This window comes from Schistocerca piceifrons, chromosome 5 (genome assembly GCF_021461385.2).
Source record: "Schistocerca piceifrons isolate TAMUIC-IGC-003096 chromosome 5, iqSchPice1.1, whole genome shotgun sequence".
Classification (NCBI taxonomy): Eukaryota; Metazoa; Arthropoda; class Insecta; order Orthoptera; family Acrididae; genus Schistocerca; species Schistocerca piceifrons.
The window spans coordinates 81,386,859-81,408,625 of record NC_060142.1 but is presented as its reverse complement, the minus strand read 5'-3'; the positions used below and the strand labels follow the sequence as shown (position 1 = coordinate 81,408,625).

At 45.6% G+C, this 21,767-nt stretch overlaps 1 protein-coding gene across 1 annotated transcript in view; it reads right to left on the bottom strand.

Annotated features, from left to right (window-relative positions):
* LOC124798754 overlaps positions 1-20,976 on the bottom strand; it is a 557,216-nt gene extending 536,240 nt beyond the window's left edge. The window contains exon 1 of the mRNA XM_047262282.1: positions 20,793-20,976. Coding sequence (XP_047118238.1) covers positions 20,793-20,835 — 43 coding nt within the window. The 5' untranslated portion in view covers positions 20,836-20,976. The remainder of the gene's footprint in view (positions 1-20,792) is intronic.
* Between the last annotated feature and the right edge of the window lie 791 nt (positions 20,977-21,767).

Sequence of the window (21,767 nt, the reverse complement as noted above, 5' to 3'; positions counted from 1 at the left end):
GGGTTGGCGAGCGCCGGCAGAGCAGAAACTGGCGCAGGAACTACGTACGCGTGTACTTGTTTAGGCTGCGGGGAGACACCAAACAGGCTGGCAGCAGACGGCCCCCATCCGGTAGGTGTTGTTGCCGGCCAGGTGCCAAGGACGCGCCGAGCGTGCTGATGACGTTCCGCCGTCACCTGTTGCAGCAGCCGTGACCTGAGCTCGCCGACTTCGCCACCAGCCGACTACTTTGCCCAAGGACCACGTCCCGCGTATCTAGCGCTCTTGTCTCCAAACAACACACAAAGGTTATTATATAGGGTGTTTCCGGATGAGCGTGCAAAAATATATAACACGATGTAGAGATGCTCCACTGATATATACCGGGTGATCAAAAAGTCGGTATAAATTTGAAAACTTAATAAACCACGGAGTAATGTACATAGAGAGGTAAAAAAAATTAGTCCAAACGCACACACAAATGCATACACGAACAGATCACAGATACTTCAATAATTACACTCGAAAGTTTAGCAATAACATTCGATCTTTGGCAAAAACATTTGACTGTCGGCAACAGAAACCAAAACATTGCATCGAAACAAGTGATCAGTCCATAGTGCTGTGGAATGTGGGGAAAAAACGCAAATTGGCATTCATAAGAAGAAGAAGAACAAAAATGCAACAGGAGCGTAATATGTAAGAAATCGTCCACGCAACCTGTAAGTACAGTTCAAAAAATTCCTACTTAATAGGAAATACCAATCACCAGAACTGTTTATAACCTGTAGGTACAGTGACCAAAATGTAAATTAAATAGCAAACATATGTACATATTCCCGGCCACTGATGGTACGTTGCAGAAAATAAAGGCGAAACGCGTATGGCACTAAAATTGTGTTTTAGTCAATTGCTGTCAGACGGTCCATAAGTAAAAATTATCAATACACTCCACTGAAAAGTTTTAAGGTAGGGAATCTGGGTTCGAAGAAGCCAGCTTAAGGAGATGTGGAACTAAACTTGTCTACCAATTTGTCTAGCATTATTGTTTTCAAGCTTACTTACAACTGACATGCGTACATGTTTACACGTACATGTTTATTTACATCGAGCCTGATTACCGGGAAGTCATGATATAGATTTTTTTAATTTTACTTGTCCACAAGGTGGCTCTGTTGTATAGTGTTTACATTGTCCCACGATAGAACGTCGTATCAATCAACGACAGACCATTCATTACTTAGTGCTATTCAGAGACGTACAGTACTACATGATGCAGCGGTACCGGTACAGTGTTTCCTGGTCGCTGGATTGGAAGGCAGAGGTACTATTCGATGGCCTGCGACGTCACCTGACCTGAGTCCAGTTGATTACTACCTGTGGAAATATCTAAAGTCACTTGTGTAGGACACCCCAGTGGATGCAGAGATGGAATTAGTTGCCAGAATTGTAGCTGCCTGTGATGTGATTCCAAACACAGCAGGGATGTCAGAACCTTGTTCGCCGATGTTATGCTTGCATTGAGGTTGATGGCTGTCAGTTTCGGCACATTTTGTAATATACAGTACAAACGGTACGTTCGTTGTGTCTATGATGGTATTTGCAGTTAACTAAAGCAAATAAAAAAGACACAGTAAAGTGATTTTATTCCTATTATGTCCTTAAGCTGGCTTCTCTGAGTCCAGGTTCTCTACCTCAAATTGTTCAGTGACCCATCCTCCATGTCCCGTTAAATTTTTGCGCGCTTTTATGGAAACACCCTCTAGATGTTTCAAGCGAGTGCGCAGATGTGATGTAGCATGTTGACATAGGGCTTTGCACACACTTAGAAATATCCAAAAAGTGGTTCATATGTCCCCCTACTAATTCTGTAAATATGAAGTCGATAATCAAATTCTTCGCACGTTCGGTACAGCATGTCCCTATAAGTCTCTTCAAAAGCACTGTTGCTGTGAGTTCGCAGTTCTAGTAGGTTTGTTGGTAGAGGAGGCATAATCACTGAATATTACATACAACCATATAACCCCACACAAGAAAGTTGCATGGCATTAGCTTGGGAGAGTATGTAGGCCATGACATGAATTATCATCAGCCCCACCACGACCGATATATCAGTTTCTCAATTTCCTGTTCAAGAATTCATGAACACCGTGATGGAAGCTGAAGTCCACACTGTCGGTCTCCGGCTGTGGCACGAGTCAATCTTCTAGCGTGACCAGAGAAAAGCGCCCTGTAACCGCCTTTTCGCAGAAGAAAAAGAACTGTAAACTTTAAGCTGAGAGACTGCAGAGAACACATTAACTTTCGGTGAATCTCGAATGTGCTCCACGATAGCGTGGGGATTCGGTGCCCACGGATTCACCCTTTTGCCTGTTCACTGTGCGGTTCACAAAAGTGTAGAAGATGAGTTTCTTATACAATCCAGTCTCTTCCATAAGCTTTTGCAACTGTGCCGAAGGGTCTGACTTCGTTATTGAGAGTCAGGTCTTGTAGCAATTGCAGGTGGTAAAGCTTCAGATTCAGTCGTTTCCTTAAGATCTTCCAAATTTTCAGTTGTGGAATGTTCAGTTCTCTGCTTGTTCTGTTTGTCCACTTGTTGGGGTACGTGCGAAATTCGATCACACGCGGTCAACCGTTTCTTCACTTGCTGTAGGCCGACCCGTTGACTTCCACTTTGCAGAGGCATCCAGGAGGTTAAAATTGCAGATACCGTCGCAGAATGGAGCTGGCTGTTGGTGGATCTCTTTCGAACTTCGTTCTGAAGTGTCGTTGCACATTTACAGCAGAGTGATGTGAATGCATTTCGAGCACAACTTAAGGCTTTCTTAGCGCCTGTCGCCATCTTGCCTAACTGCTCACTGCTGCGCTCCCGCAGCAGAAATCTGAAACAGTGCTATAACAATACAAAACATTTTGAGTTTTTCTATACGACTGTTGAGCTTCGTGACAATATGCCAATTAATGCAGCTACAGTGAGCTTATATAATCGCTTCAGTCATTTATAATAATCTTGTATATTATCTGATAAAACATATCCGGACAGCCCTGTGTAATTCTGGGACAGACCGCTAGGTGTCACGAGAGGCCGACACACCAGAATAAAAGAAGGCGTGGACTATCATGACGTTAATAGAGAAGCAATGACAGCAGAATGATTTGGTCAGGAGGGCTTTGTGACTTGGAACGTTGGCTAGTCATTGAATGTCACACGAATAACAAGTGCACCAGGGGCATTTCAATCCTTCTAATGCTGCCAAAATCGACTGTTGGTGGTGCGGCTGTTTCAAGGGAACGTGAAGGAACAACCACAGCTAAAACAAGACCATGCAGTCTCTGATGCTGACGCACGGGGACCGTCAAGGCCTGCGAAGTGTGTGGTTGTGAAATATGACATGAAATGAACGGATATAATAATTTGTGATTTCCGAAGTGCTACCAGCAGTTCAGCTAGCATACTGTCCGTGAGTTCGCTGTTACAAAGAACGGGGTACCATGGTCAAGAAGCTCTTTTTGCCACATATTTCTGTAGTCATGGCTAAGCGACGCCTGATGTGTCGTAAAGAGCTACGCCACTACGACTGGAAAGGAGTGATACGAGTAATCTGGAGTGATAAGCCACTGTACCCTGTGGCAATTCGATGGAAGGGTTTGGGTTGTTGAATACCTGGAGAACGCTAACTGGCATCACGTTTAGTGCCAGCAGTAAAGTACGGAAGAGGCGGTGTTACGGTGTAGGGGCGTTTTCCTTGGTTATGATGTGGTCTTCTTATTGCGCTGAAGAAAATGCTAAATGCGGAATGATGTGAACACATTTTATAGCACTGTGTACTGTGTACGACAGAGGAACAGCTCGGAGATGACGACTGTACCAAGCTGACAATCCCCTCTGTCAAAACAACATCTTTGAGTGAAACTTCCTGGCAGATTAAAACTGTGTGCCCGACCGAGACTCGAACTCCGGACCTTTGCCTTTCGCGGGCAAGTGCTCTACCAACTGAGCTACCGAAGCACGACTCACGCCCGGTACTCACAACTTTACTTCTGCCAGTACCTCGTCTCCTACCTTCCAAACTTTACAGAAGCTCTCCTGCGAACCAGGAGAGCTTCTGTAAAGTTTGGAAGGTAGGAGACGAGGTACTGGCAGAAGTAAAGTTGTGAGTACCGGGCGTGAGTCGTGCTTCGGTAGCTCAGTTGGTAGAGCACTTGCCCGCGAAAGGCAAAGGTCCGGAGTTCGAGTCTCGGTCGGGCACACAGTTTTAATCTGCCAGGAAGTTTCATATCAGCGCACACTCCGCTGCAGAGTGAAAATCTCATTCTGGAAACATCTTTGAGGCTATGCTTTGTGAACAATAAAGATTCTGAAATGGACTACATGCCCAGAGTCCCGATCTGAATTCAGTGGAACTCTTTGGGGATGAGTTTGAACGTCAGCTTCGCTCCAGACCCCGTAGTCCAACATCAGTGACTTCTCTGTTTTCGGCTGTTGAGGAAGAATGGGCAGTCATTCCTCCACATTCAGATACATTTCTTCGTGAGGCTAAATTTTTCATGTTTGGTTTCGGTTTCAGAAATTTTCTCCAGCTTTGTTAACGTATATTGAAAATCAAAACCACCTCCTCTTCGCAGAGACAGAACAGATATTGCAGGTGATGGTTTTCATCGACTAATTCTTCAGTCCTTTCAGTCGAAGCAGAGGGCCAAAAAACCTCGCCCTTGACAGCTAGTTTCACTTAAAACACGGAATTTTAGTTAGTGTTTGTTAATTAAAACACGGATAAAGACATGCCAATAATTTTGAAAACACGTTGCCCACACAACGTCCAATTACAGTTTTATAAATCTCTGATCAATGCTTAGATTTCTGTTTTGGCGTTTTTCTGATTATTTTTGTTTTTTCCCACCTTTCAACCCGGATCAGTCTGTATGTTGTAAACACAAAATGCATGTGATCAGAATCGGCAATTCGTGAAGGATTACCAATGTTATTTGTTAGCACTGAACTGATCCACTAATCATCGGAGGTGCGCAAGTTGACTGCATGCTGGAAGGCCTTCTTAGCACCTGTGTAATTTCTGGTCAAAAGTGGTTCAAATGGCTCTGAGCACTATGGGATTTAACTTCTGAGGTCATCAGTCCCCTATAACTTAGAACTACTTAAACCTAACTAACCTAAGGACATCACACACATCCATGCCCGAGCAAGATTCGAATCTGCGACCGTAGCGGTCGCGCGGTTCCAGACTGTAGCGCCTTTAACCGCTTGGCCACCACGGCCGGCGTAATTTACGTCTTCATGTGCATTTCTCTTTGAACGGAACGAAGAGAAATGCGATGTTCGTGTGTGTGTGTGTGTGAGTGTGTGTGTGTGTGTGTGTCTGTGTGTGTCAGTATCTATTGCGCGCTGTTTGGTAATTCAGTGGTTTAATACAAATACTAACATCGCACTTACTTACATTTACTTTCGTTGATGTTACGAAAGAATCAGCTACGTCCAGGTGACCGACTTCTACAGCAGAATCATGAACTTCAGCAACGAACGAATGACAACAATATCGCTGAGTTTGTGGCTCCCGCGGTGTGCAGCCGGTGGGGAGTTGCCTGGCAACAGTTGATGACGGATGGCAGCCTGTTCATCAATAACTCATGAGATGTCTCCTTTGGGCTGCGAGTGATTCTGCACGCACGAGGGGAATGGCTGAGGATTTATGTCGTGTAACTGGGGCCCACATGCATAATTAAGCGTGGCCCTGCCTCGCCTCGGAAGTAAAAACCAGGTGCCGCTGGTGACAACCGTCAAACCACTTCTGCCCAGCAATGAGTGAGTGGCGGGGAAAATCCTCCACTGCGTTTACAGCGTGTCTGGACCTGTAAAGGTAGTGTAAGATACAGCGTAGTAGGTGGGATCCCACGCCTACCGTATTACCTAATTATCACAATTTATTTTAAACAACTTCGGTCAGTGCTTCCGATAAACAAATACGAAATTAAAAAAAAAAAAAACTTCTAACAAGATAAAGCTCAAATTTTTTCACATATATTACTCATTGAACATACTGAATTTTTTGAAGCATAATAGATATATTGCATTTAAAGAAATTGGACATTGTGACAAAGCGGACTAACCTTTATATAGTTAACTAATCAGATTAAAGACAAGTAAAAACATAAATTATCATTTAACATCCCTGTTAGAAAAATTAAGGAATTTAGAAACAAATTTTACAGTTGTCATTTTTCAAATAACTTCGAACTACCTGGAGAGAAAAGTATTTAACAGATTTAAGATTTGAGAACTTCGTATAACGGTATGGTCATCGCCGTACCTCATTCAATGCGCTAAACAATTGTTAAACACCCTAATTCCCTCTTATAGCTGTTAGTAGCTTTTATTCATTGTGATTCCAATTTGAAGCATCCCTCATTGGCAAGCAGATATCGCAAATGCAAATAGAGGAGGAGATAGTGTTTAACGTCCCGTCGACAAAGAGGTCATTAAAGACGGAGCGCAGTGCTCGGATTAGGGAAGGAAGTCGGCCGTGCCCTTTCAAAGGAACCATCCCGGCATTTGACTGGCGCGATTTAGGGAAATCACGGAAAACCTAAATCTGGATGGCCGGACGCGGGTTTGAACCGTCGTCCTCCCGAATGCGAGTCCAATGTGCTAACCACTGCGCCACTTAGCTCGGTGCAAATGCATATATACACAGGCATAAGTACAGCGGCTATTCCAAACTTCAGACGAGCGTAAGTGGTATCTCAGTCATAAAGTTTGTGTATATCTGTTTATTGCATGACGCCTAAGCTGTTCGTGCTCGTTTGCTCTTAGGATTAGCCACTAAGTTTATGCATGAATGCGTGCTTGCATTTGTAGTATGTGCCTGTAAATGACTACAAAAAATGGATCTAAGCACTGTGGGACTTAACATCTGAGATCATCAGTCCCCTACACTTAGAACTACTTAAACCTAACTAACATAAGGACATCACACGGCCGGCCATGACGTACGTCACCTCAGCGTATGATTGTTAAACATCTTTAATGGCTGCCAACAAAATATTTACTGCGATTGTAGTTTAGGGGCCGGTCTCTTAGGCCGAGCGGTTCTAGGCACTTCAGTCCGGAACCACGCTGCTGCTACGGTCGCAGGTTCGAATCCTGCCTCGGGCATGGATGTGTGTGATGTCCTTAGGTTAGTTATTGTTGTGGTCTTCAGTCCTAAGACTGGTTTGATGCAGCTCTCCATGCTACTCTATCCTGTGCAAGCTTTTTCATCTCCCAGTGCCTACTGCAACCTACATCCTTCTGAATCTGCTTAGTGTATTCATCTCTTGGTCTCCCTCTACGATTTTTACCCTCCACGCTGCCCTCCAATACTAAATTGGTGATCCCTTGATGCCTCAGAACATGTCCTACCAACCGATCCCTTCTTCTGGTCAAGTTGTGCCACAAACTTCTCTTCTCCCCAATCCTATTCAATACCTCCTCATTAGTTACGTGATCTACCCACCTTATCTTCAGCATTCTTCTGTAGCACCACATTTCGAAGCTTCTATTCTCTTCTTGTCCAAACTATTTATCGTCCATGTTTCACTTCCATACATGGCTACACTCCATACGAATACTTTCAGAAATGAGTTCCTGACACTTAAATCAATACTGGATGTTAACAAATTTCTCTTCTTCAGAAACGCTTTCCTTGCCATTGCCAGCCTACATTTTATATCCTCTCTACTTCGACCATCATCAGTTATTTTGCTCCCCAAATAGCAAAACTCCTACTTTAAGTGCCTCATTTCCTAATCTAATTCCCTCAGCATCACCCGACTTAATTAGACTACATTCCATTATCCTTGTTTTGCTTTTGTTGATATTCATCTTATATCTTCCTTTCAAGACACTGTCCATTCCATTCAACTGTTCTTCCAAGTCCTTTGCTGTCTCTGACAGAATTACAATGTCATCGGCGAACCTCAAAGTTTTTATTTCTTCTCCATGAATTTTAATACCTAACTCGAATTTTTCTTTTGTTTCCTTTACTGCTTGCTCAATATACAGATTGAACAACATCGGGGAGAGGCTACAACCCTGTCTTACTCCCTTCCCAACCACTGCTTCCCTTAGTTAGGTTTAAGTAATTCTAAGTGTATGGGACTGTTGACCTCAGATGTTAAGTCCCATAGTGCTTAGAGCCAACGAACGTCATGGGATACCTCCTAATATCATGTCAGACCTCCGTTCGCCCGCCGAAGTGCAGCATCTCGACGTAACATGGACTCACAAGCTGTTGGAAGTCCCCTGCAGGAATATTGAGCCATGCTGCTTGGCTCTATAGCCATCCATAACTGCGAAAGTGTTGCCAATGCAGGATTTTGTGCACGAGCTGAGCTATCGACTGTGTCTCATAACTGTTTGATGACATTCATGTCGGGCGATCTGGATGACCAAATCATTCGCTCGGACTGTCCAGAATGTTCTTCAAACCCATCGCGAACAGCTGCGGCCCGGTGACATAATATCGTTGTTGGGGATCGTGAAGTCCTTGAATGGCTGCAAATGGTCTCAAAGTAGCCTAAAATGCCCTTCTTCAGTCAATGATCGGTTCAGATGGACCAGACGACGCAGCCGATTCCATATAAACACAGCCCACGCCATTATGGAACCACCACCAGCTTGCCAAGTGCTTTGTTGATAATTTGCGCCCATGGCTTCGAGGGCCTGCAACATACTCGAAACCTAACATCAGCTCTTACCAATTGGTACCGGGACTCATCTGACCAGGCCACTGTTCTACTCGCCTACAGTCCAACCGGTATCCTCAAGAGCCCAGGACAGGAGCTGCAGGCGATGTCGTGCTATTAGCAAAGGCACTCGCGTCAGTTGTCCGCTGCCATAGCCCATTTACGCCAAATTTCGCCGCAGTGTCCTAAAGCATACGTTCATCGTACTTCCCACACTGATTTCTGCTGTTATTTCACGCAGTGTTGCTTGTCTGTTAGTACTGACAACTCTACGCAATCGGCGCTGCTCTCGCTTGTTAAATGGTGACAGGTAATGCCTTAAATTTGGTGTCCTCGACACACTATTGACACTGTGGATCTCGGAATACTGAATTATTTAACAGTTTCCTAAATGGAATTTCCCAAGTGTCTAGCTCCAACAACCACTCCCCATTCGAAGTTCGTTCATTCCCATCGTGCGGCTATAATCTCGACACGATTCACTTGAGCCCAAGTGACAGCTTCGCCAATGCACTTCCCTTTCATACCTTGTGCATACGATACTAGCACCATATGTATAAGTGCACGTCGCTATCGCATTAAACGTCAGTGTATGATGGCTGTTGAATCACTCCTTATCAAACTTCTGAATAAATGTAAGACGTCGTGTAAGGTGCACAGTAACTACAATTAGAAGAGGTAGGTGTTTCATTATGATGATAGCCGCGTAAGTGGCTCATGTCCTATCAATGGTGAAAGTCTTCTTCTGGTTGATGAGAGAATTAAATAAGCATGGGCCAGGTGCTGTTCGCTGTTGGAAACTCACCCCAGTAACAAGTTCCTTAGAATTCAGAATTCAGGGTCTTCGTCACACAGCATTGACCGTTCTGCTTTTACTTTAACGACAAGCAGTCGATCTTAGTCACAAAGGGGAGGAATTTAAGCGGGCACAACTTGCGGCACGTTTTCGGCATTTTAACAGATCATTGTCCATCGAAATCGGACTCAGTTAACGCGCAGCGCGGTTGTTTTCGGGACAGGGAGGTGAACCAGATGAGTCGAACAATCCACAACGTGTCTAGTACAGATCTCTGCATGATGTGGTGTCGTCGTCTGGACAAATTTCGGTGTAGGCCACACCTCTACACACAGCGTAAGACGCACTTACAGGAATCTCAACACAAATTTTTACTCGCGAGTCTTGCACTGGGTAGTGGACTGTGCGTTTTTTAGAAATCAGCTTCTTGATTAAAACTAAATGCCAGGGTATGTCGGCCTCATCTCGAGTCTCTCTCTTAGCACTGGCCTTGTTCTCTATCTCCCTTCCGTATTTTGCGCTTTATCTCGTTAGAAATGTCCACCCCTGTTAGCTGAGTGGTCAGCGCGACGGAATGTCATACCTACCGGCCCGCGTTCGATTCCCGGCAGGGTCGGAGATTTTCTCCCCTCAAGGACTGGGTGTTGTGTTGTCCTTATCAGTATCATTTCATTCCCCATCGAAACGCAAGTCGCCGAAGTGGCGTCAACTCGAAAGAGTTTCGCCAGGCGAACGATCTACACGACGGGAGGCCCTAGCCACACGGCATTTTTTATCTTTAGAAATGTATTGTTTATTATATCATTGTGTCTGCACTGGAGCCCAAGAGAAATGTGGTTCTCGCAACGAACTCATAACGTCACTTTAGTAGGCTTGTCCGCCACACTTCGCGAATGATCGGCTTCTTGCAGGGCCCCCGGGAAATCGATATATAATCTAACAGATCTTAACTTTGTCGTGTGCTCTCGGGAGCTTTGATGCACTGAAACGCGTAGTCGAGAATTATTAAATTTATCTGAAATAGTTACTCGATCCCCACCGGAGGCGGTTGTGGCCATTCGTAGGACGTACGCGCCATGGCCTTTCTTCCCTTGGGCCTCGGGTCTACACGTCTCTTAGGGCAGGTCGTTGAAGCTAGGGGGTGGGGAGGGGGGAGGGGAGAGGGGAAATGCCTCTAGACGCAAATGAGCACGAGGGGTCTGCCGTCTGTCTCTGAAGCAACTTAAATCACTTAATAAAATCAAGATTGTGTACCAATTAGGTTCCTTTCAGAGTACGCTGATACAATAGCTCCGTACTTAACAATCATGTACAGCCTCTCGCTAGACGAAAGATCCGTACCCAAAGACTGGAAAGCTGCACAGCTCACACCAACATTCAAGAAAGGCAGTAGGACTAATCCACTAAATTACAGGCTCATATCATTAACGTCAATATGCAGCAGCATTTTGGAACATGTATTGTGTTCGAACATTGTGAGTTACCTCGAAGAGAACGGTCTATTGACCCACAGTCAACACCGATTTAGAAAACATCGTTCTTGTGAAACACAACTACCTCTCAACTCACACGAAGTGCTTAGTGCTATTGACAAGAGGTTTCAAATTGATTCCGTATTTCTGGATTTCCAAAAGGCTTTTGACACAGTACCACACAAGCGGCTTGTAGTGAAATTGGACGATTATGGAATATCGTCTCAGTTATGCAACTGCATTCGTGATTTCCAAAATGGTTCAAATGGCTCTGAGAACTATGGGACTTAACATCTGAGGTCATCAGTCCCCCCTATAACTTACAACTACTTAAACCTAACTAACCTAAGGACATCACACACATCCATGTCCGAGGCAGGATTCGAACCTGCGACTGTAGCAGTAGCGCGGTTCCGGACTGAAGCCCCTAGAACCGCTCGGCCACAACGGCCGGCTCGTGATTTCCAGTCGGAGACATCACAATTCGTAGTAACTAACGAGTAAAACAGAAGTGATTTCTGGCGTTCATCAGGATAGTGTTATAGGCTCTCTGCTGTTCCTTATCTACATAAACGATTTAGGATACAATCTCAGCGGCCGTCTTAGGTTGTTTCCAGATGATGCTGTCATCTGTCGCCTAGTAAAGTGATCAGAAGATCAAAATCATCTGAAAAACTGTTTAGGGAAGATATTTGTATCGTGTGAAAATTGGCAATTGACCGTGAATAATGAAATGTGTGAGGTCATCCACATGAATGCTAAAATGAACCGGTTACAAGATAAATCAATCAAATCTAAGCCCCATAATTCAACTAATTCAGCTAATTGTAATTACGGACAACTTAAACTGAAAAGAACACATAGAAATGTTGTGGGGATGGCGAACCAGTGACTGCGTTTTCTTTGCAGAACACTCAGAAGATGCAACAAATCTACTGAGGAGACTACCTACACTGTGCTTTTATGTCCTCTTTTGGACCAGATAGGATTAACGGAGTACATCGAGAAAGTTCAAAGACGCGCAGCACTTTCTGTATTGTCAAGAAATAGGGGAGAGAGCGTCGCAGACTTGATACAGGATTTGGGGTGGATCTTCTCACGAAATTTCAATCACCATCTTTCTCCTCCGAATGTGAAAATATTTTTCTATCGCCGAGCTACATAGGGAGAAACGATCATCGTAATAAAATGAGAGAAATGAGAGCCCGCACGGAAAGATACAGGTGTTTGTTTTTTCCGCGCTCTGTTCAATTCGCTCTGTTCGATTCCCCCTGAAGGGGGCGGGATGGCAGCAGCTTAGGACGCCGCTCTTCAGCCTACAGGATTTGTTTAAAAAAATGAAAATAATACATAATAACAGCAAGAGATAAAATCGGCGACTTAAATGCTAAAATGGCGGAAAACTGTGGAACTTAAAACATAAAGCAAAGGGTTGGTGATGCTAATAAAATGCACAGGAAGCAGACAGGTAAAATAATAGACAGACAATTAAAAAACACGGCGACAGTTTGGTTTCTGCTCGCAAGAGATATAAAAATCACACCCTGCAACAGCATGATTTCTGTTCGCAACACTTTGGAAAGACACACAACACTGAACGCTCACTTGAACACTGCACTAAAAAGTTGGTACAAATATGACACACCACAGCCAGCCGGAGTGACCGTGCGGTTCTAGGCGCTACAGTCTGGAGCCGAGCGACCGCTACGATCGCAGGTTCGAATCCTGCTTCGGGCGTGGATGTGTGTGATGCCTTAGGTTAGTTAGGTTTAATTAGTTCTAAGTTCTAGGCGACTGATGACCTCAGAAGTTAAGTCGCATAGTGCTCAGAGCCATTTTGAACAATGCGCTGACGCTGAGAGAAAAAACAAACTAGGGGGGGAGGGGGAAGGAGCCGACGGAGGACAAGGACTCATAAGAGGGGGGGGGCTGGGCAGACATGACAGGGAGTGGCGAAAGGCAGAGGAGGGGAATGCAAAAGGACTCGGGTGGGGAGAAGGGCGGCAGAGAGAGGGTAGGTTGGGAAAACACAGGATGGAAGGGGGGGAGAGGGCGCCCGGGGAAAGGACAGAGGAAAGGAGGGGGAGATGAGGATCAGAGTTGATAGGAGGAACAAATGGAGGGAGAGAGGGCATCATCCGGGAGGGGGAGTTGACGGAAGCCACCTTGGGAAACGAGATGAAGGGTGTAGAGATGGAGGGTAGAGGGGCACAACAGTGAAGGCGCGGCAGAGGGCGGAGGTTGGAGAGGAGAGGAGCAACCAGGGCATGAGGGGGATCAAGGTGGCGGGAGGTGTAGAGTATGCGGATATGTTCGAGGAATAGGAGCAGATGGGGAAAAGGAATCAGGTCATATATGATACACGTGGGGGACAGGAGGCGTATGCGGAAGGCGAGGTGTAGTGCATGGCATAGTTTTCTGATAGTATATACATATATATCACTCAGTTTACCGGTACCTCTAAAATTACGTCGTTGTACGACACACAGTTCAGCAGGAATGATGCCATAAATGTTGGGGCGTAAAGTCAAGCTCCGGCACGCCAGTCGGGAACGAGAGAGCAGAGAGGGCTGTGAAGGAGACGTCAGATAACTCTCCAGGACGACAAGGCGACAGCAGCAGCCTCTATGCGAAGAGAACGTAAGCGCCGCGCCCGACTGGCAGCGGCCTAGTCAAAGAGAAGCTTCATGACCAGTGACCTGAGTAGAAGTGTCAAAGCTCATCACTTTGCTTGTACATTCTATGTAGCTCAAACTTAGGAATTGTATATACTGAAGGGATTTCTTATTTTGTCTGTCGGCCTTTGCTTGCGACACATAACTGTAATTCTCAAAGTTAAGTACTGACATTTATTTTATTTAATAAAAACTTAAAATTTAATAAAACTTAAAATTTTATTTAATAAAAACTCATTAATACGATTTGTTTGAATGTTGTCTAGGGATCTGAGAAAGTAGTTTTGCGAGACATCTCATATTCGACGACGTAGGCGGAATTCAACAATAAGCAATGAGATGCGTGAATAATTAGCTTTTCCTTAAAAAGGAGAAAATTACCCAGGCTATACTTATCCGGTAACGAAATGAAATGATCGTACGGCATTGTTGGCCGGTAGACCCCATGCGGGGTGTTCGGCAACCAGAATTGCAAGTCCTTTTCAGCTGACGCCACTTCGGCGACTTGCGAGTCAATGATGACGAAAGACAAACAACATCCAGTCATCTCGGGGCAGAGAAAATCCCTGACCCCGTCGGGAATCGAACCCGGCACCCCGTGCGATGGAAGCGAGAATGCTACCGCAAGACTATGAGCTGCCGACACTTTTCCGGTATGAGAGCAATTTCGAACGAATTTTAAGCATAATTTCATACCTGTCCTAAACGTTTCCTCGGTTATGCTTGAAGTCAAATATTTAATGTATTAACTCATCTGTAAGGAATTCAGACGAAGCTGTTTTATAGATGGGAGTTCATATCTTTAAAGAGTCGAGAGTTTACAGGTACTTAAAATGTGTGGTCGATGGAATATCTTTCGCGGATCCTACACTGGAGGAAAAAACGCCGTAGGAAGGAAAACTGGACACCAAACCTACTTTAAATACGCTCTATACTTAAACCATTTACAGTTACTAGATATTTAAAACCATTTCCGTATCGCATGCAAGCAGCAGCTACCACGATGTACAAGTCTGTAAAGCAGGTACTAACGTTCTCTAAGAATACTCAAGGTCGACACTCGATGTTGGAGATGCATACAAAATCAACGTTTTTATACCACGAGAGGTCCGCGTCTTTTGCTTGTGTAATGTTGGCAGTAGAATAAAGCTGAACTCAGACCGGCTTGCACAAGAAGCATACTGATGTGTCCGTGGCAAACGCGCACAGGTGTCGTAACTGTTGCGAAAGCCACACGCAGCGTCACCTGCAGAGCACCCACCGAAGGGGCGCAGGGGGCGGCGGAAGGGGGCGGAAACACGCCGCAAGTGTGTGGAAAGTGCCGGACTGGGGAGGGTACCAAAGAGTAGCTGGAAGAAAAGTTGCATGCCACCACGACAGTCTCGTAAACTGTTGTTACCTTAGACGATGGTGCCTTAAGAAAGCATTATACAACAGATCTGTGTGTCCAGTCGGACTCTGCTGGAACTACGCTTGATGATATGACGATCAGAAGTAATGGAAAATTGCTGATGGAAATGGAAACAGCAATTCTTCTATCTTATTGAAATATCAAGAGACGACTGAGTGTAAAGTACGAAAGGGGCTATACCACTCGATGCTGAGGCCAAGAGAGAAAACAGGTCACTAAGAACGCTTAATTTAATTTTTGCATAATTTATTTGACAGGTAAGACCATTTCACTTACCCTGTGACGATGTGTGGTCTCTACTTTCAGCTAGAAAACGTTTTATCTTTCTATTTCGTGCATTATGCTCTGAAGCGGTTATTCGGAATCTATGAAGTAATGTGTTAGTTTGATTAATACTATAAAACTTGTGTGGCAATCACATTCTCCATTACGGAACTATTATAAGGGTTATTTGCCTTTAGTGTTCTATGGGCTAGTGTGCTATGAAGAGGCTGTTTCTTCGTTTTTGTGTACACTGCATGGTAATGCGAAGCGTGTGAAAATTTCACAGTTCTGTTGCTCGAAATTGGACTGTGAAGGAATTTTGTTCCTGTGATCTTTCAATCTCTTCGACGGCCGCAGTACTATTGAGACTGAAATTTTGAAGATCCCGCTTCGAATTTTGTAAAATAATTTTTCTTATAGTATGAATTTCCATTTCGGCCCTCAATAATAACGTCTCACGCTGTTGTAGTCAGTGCTATCCGCGCACTGCAGCTTGGCACTTCTCGCGGATCGTGCTGGCAGCCAATGTAAGTGATTTAAACTTTTCTCCGCTCCCAGCATCTTCTGCGACAAGGCCGAGCTACATTGCGCACATAACGTTAGGTGAAAAGCGGTATAGCATGTTATTAAAATGTGTCGTGAATACTGGACGATACATGCTTCGACAGATGGCAAAGTAAATACGTCGCCCACCGGAAGATTGATTTGGACATCACAGTGGCCTACTATCGACTGTGGTCCCACCGGAAGATTGATTTGGACATCACAGTGGCCTACTATCGACTGTGGTAATGGAGTTCCTGTGCTCTCAATTTTCTCATACCCTCGAACTGATTTGACTCACATGGAGATTTACAACTTAACGTACACTCCAAATCAAGGTGAAATTTGGAAATTTTCAGAAGTAGAAGTCACTGTCAAAGACGAAAGAAGCGAAACGTGACAATAGTCTTAGAATCGGGAGAGGATTGAAACCCCGCGGTTTGGAATTTGCAGCTGAACACTCACTCAATTTTTAACATTTTTATCTTTGTTTATTTTTCCCGCTTTGTGTCTCCACAAGATTCATAACACTAAAATGCTTCCCAAGCTCGTTTATTTGCTAAGTCAGTGCCCTAACCTCAGACGATTTTCAGAACTGTACGACGCTCGCATTATCGGGCTACACAGCGACAGATAATGTAACTCAAATACAGTATCCAAGCGAATGATGACAGTATTACCGTCATAGATGGCGAACACAGAGCTACTCATCAAACAAAATAGTTAATACGGCCACTGCCAGTGAAACACTATCAGCAATAATTGAAAATAAAAAAAAGTTCCATGCGAAGTCTTGCTGCAATCTAAAAGTTACATATTCCCGTCATCTTGTCAGCTGGATCAGTGACCAGCAAAATGAGAAACTTTTTTATTCGCTTTAGTCTATAATCGCAGTCTTGATGGCGGAACAGTTGAGTATTTCGTAAATGGTAATGTAGTGTGTGTTAACGAGAGCTGTACGACAGCATCATCTGCACCATAGATGACAGACAGCTATATGAACGATTGTGTGTGATATCAAGAAAATAAAAAAAGAAACGAAGGAAGAGTAGAGTTTAACTTGCTGTCCACAGTGAGGTCATTAGAGTCGGAGCACAAACTCAGATCGTTTCAAGGATGGCGAAAGAAATCGGCTGTCCCTTTCAGAGGAAGCGTCCTGGTATTTACCTTCAGTGCTTTGGGAAAACCACGGATAACCTAAATCTGGATGGCTGGACGGGGATTTGAACCGTCGTCCTCCCGAATACAAAACCACAGTGCTAATAACTACACCACCTCCGTCCGCAGCTCGTGGTCGTGCGGTAGCGTTCTCGCTTCCCACGCCCGGGTTCCCGGGTTCGATTCCCGGCGGGGTCAGGGATTTTCTCTGCCTCGTGATGACTGGGTGTTGTGTGCTGTCCTTAGGTTAGTTAGGTTTAAGTAGTTCTAGGGGACTGATGACCATAGATGTTAAGTCCCATAGTGCTCAGAGCCATTTGAACCATTTTTACACCACCTCCTCCGGTTTAAGAATGTGAAGGAAGTGGCCAAACTTCACTGAAACCTATACGGGTGAAAAGAGAAGGAAATTGTATTTGATATTTATCTGAAAGCAAACGCGGGAACTAAAAGTCTTGTTGCGAGAAAAGTTTTCGCCGCAACAGCTTGAGGACAAGCATCTACACATCACCTGAGGCGAATCCAGCGAGTCTGGTAAACACTACACCGAGAGGTTCAGCAGGAATAACATTTTAATATTTAACCTGCTTTGCCGCAGTGATAACGCTGGTTCCCGTCAGATCCTCGAAGTTAAGCGTTGTCGGTCTGGGTGGGTGACCATCCAGTCTGCCGAGCGCTGTTCAAAAAATGTTCAAATGTGTGTGAAATCTTATGGGACTTAACTGCTAAGGTCATCAGTCCCAAAGCTTGCACTCTACTTAACCTAAATTGTCCTAAGGCAAACACACACACCCATGCCCGAGGGAGGACTCGAACCTCCGCCGGGACCAGCCGCACAGTCCATGACTGCAGCGCCTTAGGTCTGCCGAGCGCTGTTGACAATCGGAGTGCACTCAGCCTCGCGAGGCAAACTGAGGTGCTACGTGGTTGAAAAGCAGTGGCTCCGGTCTCGTAAATTGACATACGGCCAGGAGAGCGGTGTACTGATCACGTACCCCTCCTTTCCGAATCTAGTGCCGCCTGTGGGCTGAGGATGACACGGCGGCCTTTATGGACTGTTCGGGTGGACTTAAGCTTCTTTAGTTTACTTAACTTGCACACGTGCCGAGCAAAGAATGTTCTGCAGATAAGAGACCAACGACAAGGACTCTAAAAGTGAACCTTAAACTCAAGTTGAGTACGCTTTTCCTAGCAGATGTGCAACGTGTGTGTGATGGTTCAAATAGCTCAGAGCACTATGGGACTTAACATCTGAGGTCATCAGTCCCCTAGAACTTAGAACTACTTAAACCTAACTAACCTAAGGACATCACACACATCCATCCTCGAGGCAGGATTCGAACTTGCGACCGTAGAGGTCGCGAGCTTCCAGACTGAAGCGCCTAGAACCGCTCAGCCATAGCGGACAGCCATGTGTGTGATGACCCACCTAATTGGGTAAGCGAGACTGACGACTGAGCCAGAACGTAACAATGGCCTCCTCCCTTAAATCTTAGTTGAGACGACAGACTGATTTGCAGCATAGGCCAAAGTGCAGGTTAAGTTGGAAGGCGGCAATTTCCTTGCCAATTCGCGAAGCCGACCAGTGAAAATGGCAAATAAACCAATGACCTGCAGCATACCCTGATGTCTACGTTCGAACCATATTTATCGCACTTTGCCATTTTTTAAGCATATTCGTTTAAAAAGAAAACAGAAAATGCAAAGCAATTACAAAAATTATATTAGACAGTGCACAAAAAAATCGTTCAAATGGCTCTGAGCACTATGCGACTTAACTTCTGAGGTCATCAGTCGCCCAGAACTTAGAACTAATTAAACCTAACTAAGGCCGGCCGAAGTGGCCGTGCGGTTAAAGGCGCTGCAGTCTGGAACCGCAAGACCGCTACGGTCGCAAGTTCGAATCCTGCCTCGGGCATGGATGTTTATGATGTCCTTAGGTTAGTTAGGTTTAACTAGTTCTAAGTTCTAGGGGACTAATGACCTCAGCAGTTGAGTCCCGCAGTGCTCAGAGCCATTTGAACCATTTAGCCAAACCTAACTAACCTAAGGACATCACACACATCCATGCCCGAGGCAGGATTCGAACCTGCGACCGTAGCGGTCGCTCGGCTCCAGACTGCAGCGCCTAGAACCGCACGGCCACTCCGGGCGGCAGACAGTGCACAAATCTCCGATGCTTTGCTCCATATTGCGTACATACATGGTGTTTCTTCTGTAAGACCACGCAAAAATGTAACGGGACATAGATAATGCCCCACTGAACAGTTTGTAGTAGCCAGCTGAAGGTAATATGGAAGTAAACTTGTCTACCGTTCTGTCTAGCATTATCGTTTTCCAGCTTATTTACAACTGACATGCGTACATGTTTACACTTACTGTGCTGTTTATTTACATGTACATTGTTTATTTCCTGCAAGGAAACAAGGAGGTCGAGTCTGATTACTATGAAGTTCCTGCAACGAGTTCTACCTCAGATGCTGGAGAACGTACCCTTGACTGTTCGTGAGAGGATGTGGATACGACATGACTGTGCACCGCCTGACTTCAATGTGGATATCCGCAACCATCTCAGTGCTGTATTTCCTGGTCGCTGGATTGGAAAGGGGGGTCCTATTCCAGGCCTGCGAGGGGATGTATAAATTCACTTGGTGTATGAGACACCCAGTGGATACGGAGATGGAATTAGTTGCCTGTGATGTAATTGGAAATACGCCAGGGATGTTTGTCAGGGTGCGTCAGAATCTTGTTCGCCAATGTCATGGTTACATTGAGGTCGATGGCCGTAAGATTCAGCACATTTTGTAAGATACATACAAACGGTACGTTCAAAGTGTCAGTGACGGTATTTGCAGTTAACTGTAAGTAATATAAATAAAAAAGCACTCAGTAATGTGATTTTATTCCTACTACCTCCTTAAGCTGGCTTCTCCGATACCAGGATCCTTAACTCAATTTGTTAAGTGGAGCATCCTCTATATCTTGTTAAATTTTTGCACGCTCTTACGGAAAAACCCTGTACACCGTACACAGACCACGAAAAAAAAGTAAGGGGCCCACTACATAACGACCGAGCGAGGTGGCGCAGTTGTTATCACACTGGAATCGCATTCGGTAGGACGACGGTTCAATTCCGCGTCCGGCCATCCTGATTTAGATTTTCCGTGATTTCCCTAAATCGCTCCAGGCAAATGCCGGGATGGTTCCTTTGAAAGGGCACGACCGATTTCCTTCCCCGTCCTTACCTAGCCCGATGAGACCGATGACCTCGCAGTTTGGTCCCTTCCCCCAAAACAACCCAACCCCAACCACTACATAACATTTACCGAGGACTACGATCCAGGGGATGGCCTGGAACGCATGGAAATCAATAGTGACTTGACAAAATAAATGTGCGAGTGTAGTCTGGAAGTTACAATAGTAATCGCAGTCACAAACAGCAGCTGACAGTACTCCACTCGTGTCATAGCATTTACTGAGGACTACGATCCAGGGGATGGCCTGAGACGCATCGAAATCAATAGTGATTTGACAAAATAAATGTGCGAGTATAGTCTGGAAGTTACAATAGTAATCACAGACACAAACAGCAGCTGACAGTACTCCACTCGTGTCATTACGGTATTGGCGACAGCGCCGTTAGCTTCTTGCTATCTGGGATGTAAACAGGGCGGTGGTGCCACTGTGGCTGGATCCACAGCTTTGGCTCGTCACCACCCTTACCGCACCGGCGAGAGGCGGGCCACGTGACTTACTTTGGCTGCGCTTCTTGCGGAGCTTGCTGCCACTCTTGCCCATGACGGCGGAGAGACGGTCGCGGGGAGCTGAGACAGGCGGGGTTGCAGGAGCACACTACGAGGACACGGCGCGACGCCACATCGCCGCACGCCGACACACACCACTGCACGGCACGGCACACCACAGAACAGCACTGCAGAGGTCCGCGCGCGACGGCGGACCGCGGCACACTGAGGCAGCGGCGGCGGCGGCGGCGGCGGCGGCGGCCGCAGCAAGCGGCCCCCACCTCGCTCGCAACATACAGCGCACGCATGCCGAGCTCTGCCGCGACGCTGAGTTTTTTGGACAACTGCTATCCGCGAGCAATACCTCCACTGTGCAAGCTCGCTGCTGAGAGAAGCGCCAGCCGATAGCGGTGAAGACGAGGCGCTCAACCGGATAGGGTCCACTTCCTTGTCGAGCCCGTGTCACTCAGAGTCAAGGTTCTCTGTTTGCTCGATGGCACGCGTGACAACTGCACCTACATCTGCGTCCGCATCTTCATCTCAGGGCCGTCAGCATCTCTAAGGGGTGATTTTCCCCACCGTGTAAAAACTCCACAGATCGATGAGAGTATATGGAACAGAAAAGGTCTAATGAAGTTATGCCCGGTAATGCGTGGTTTCCATGGTAGACCACTTATTCAGTCATACACTACTGGCCATTAAAACTGATACACCAAGAAGAAATACACATGATAAACAGATATTCATTGGATAAATATATTATACTAGAACTCACATTTTCACGCAATTTGGGTGCATACATCCTGAGAAATCAGTACCCAGAACAACCACCTCTGGCCGTAATAACGGCCTTGATACGCCTGGGCGTTGATTCAAACAGAGCTTGAATGGCGTATACAGGTACAGTTGCCCATGCAGCTTCAACACGATACCACAGTTCATCAAGAGTAGTGACTGGCGTATTGCGACGAGCCAGTTGCTCGGCCA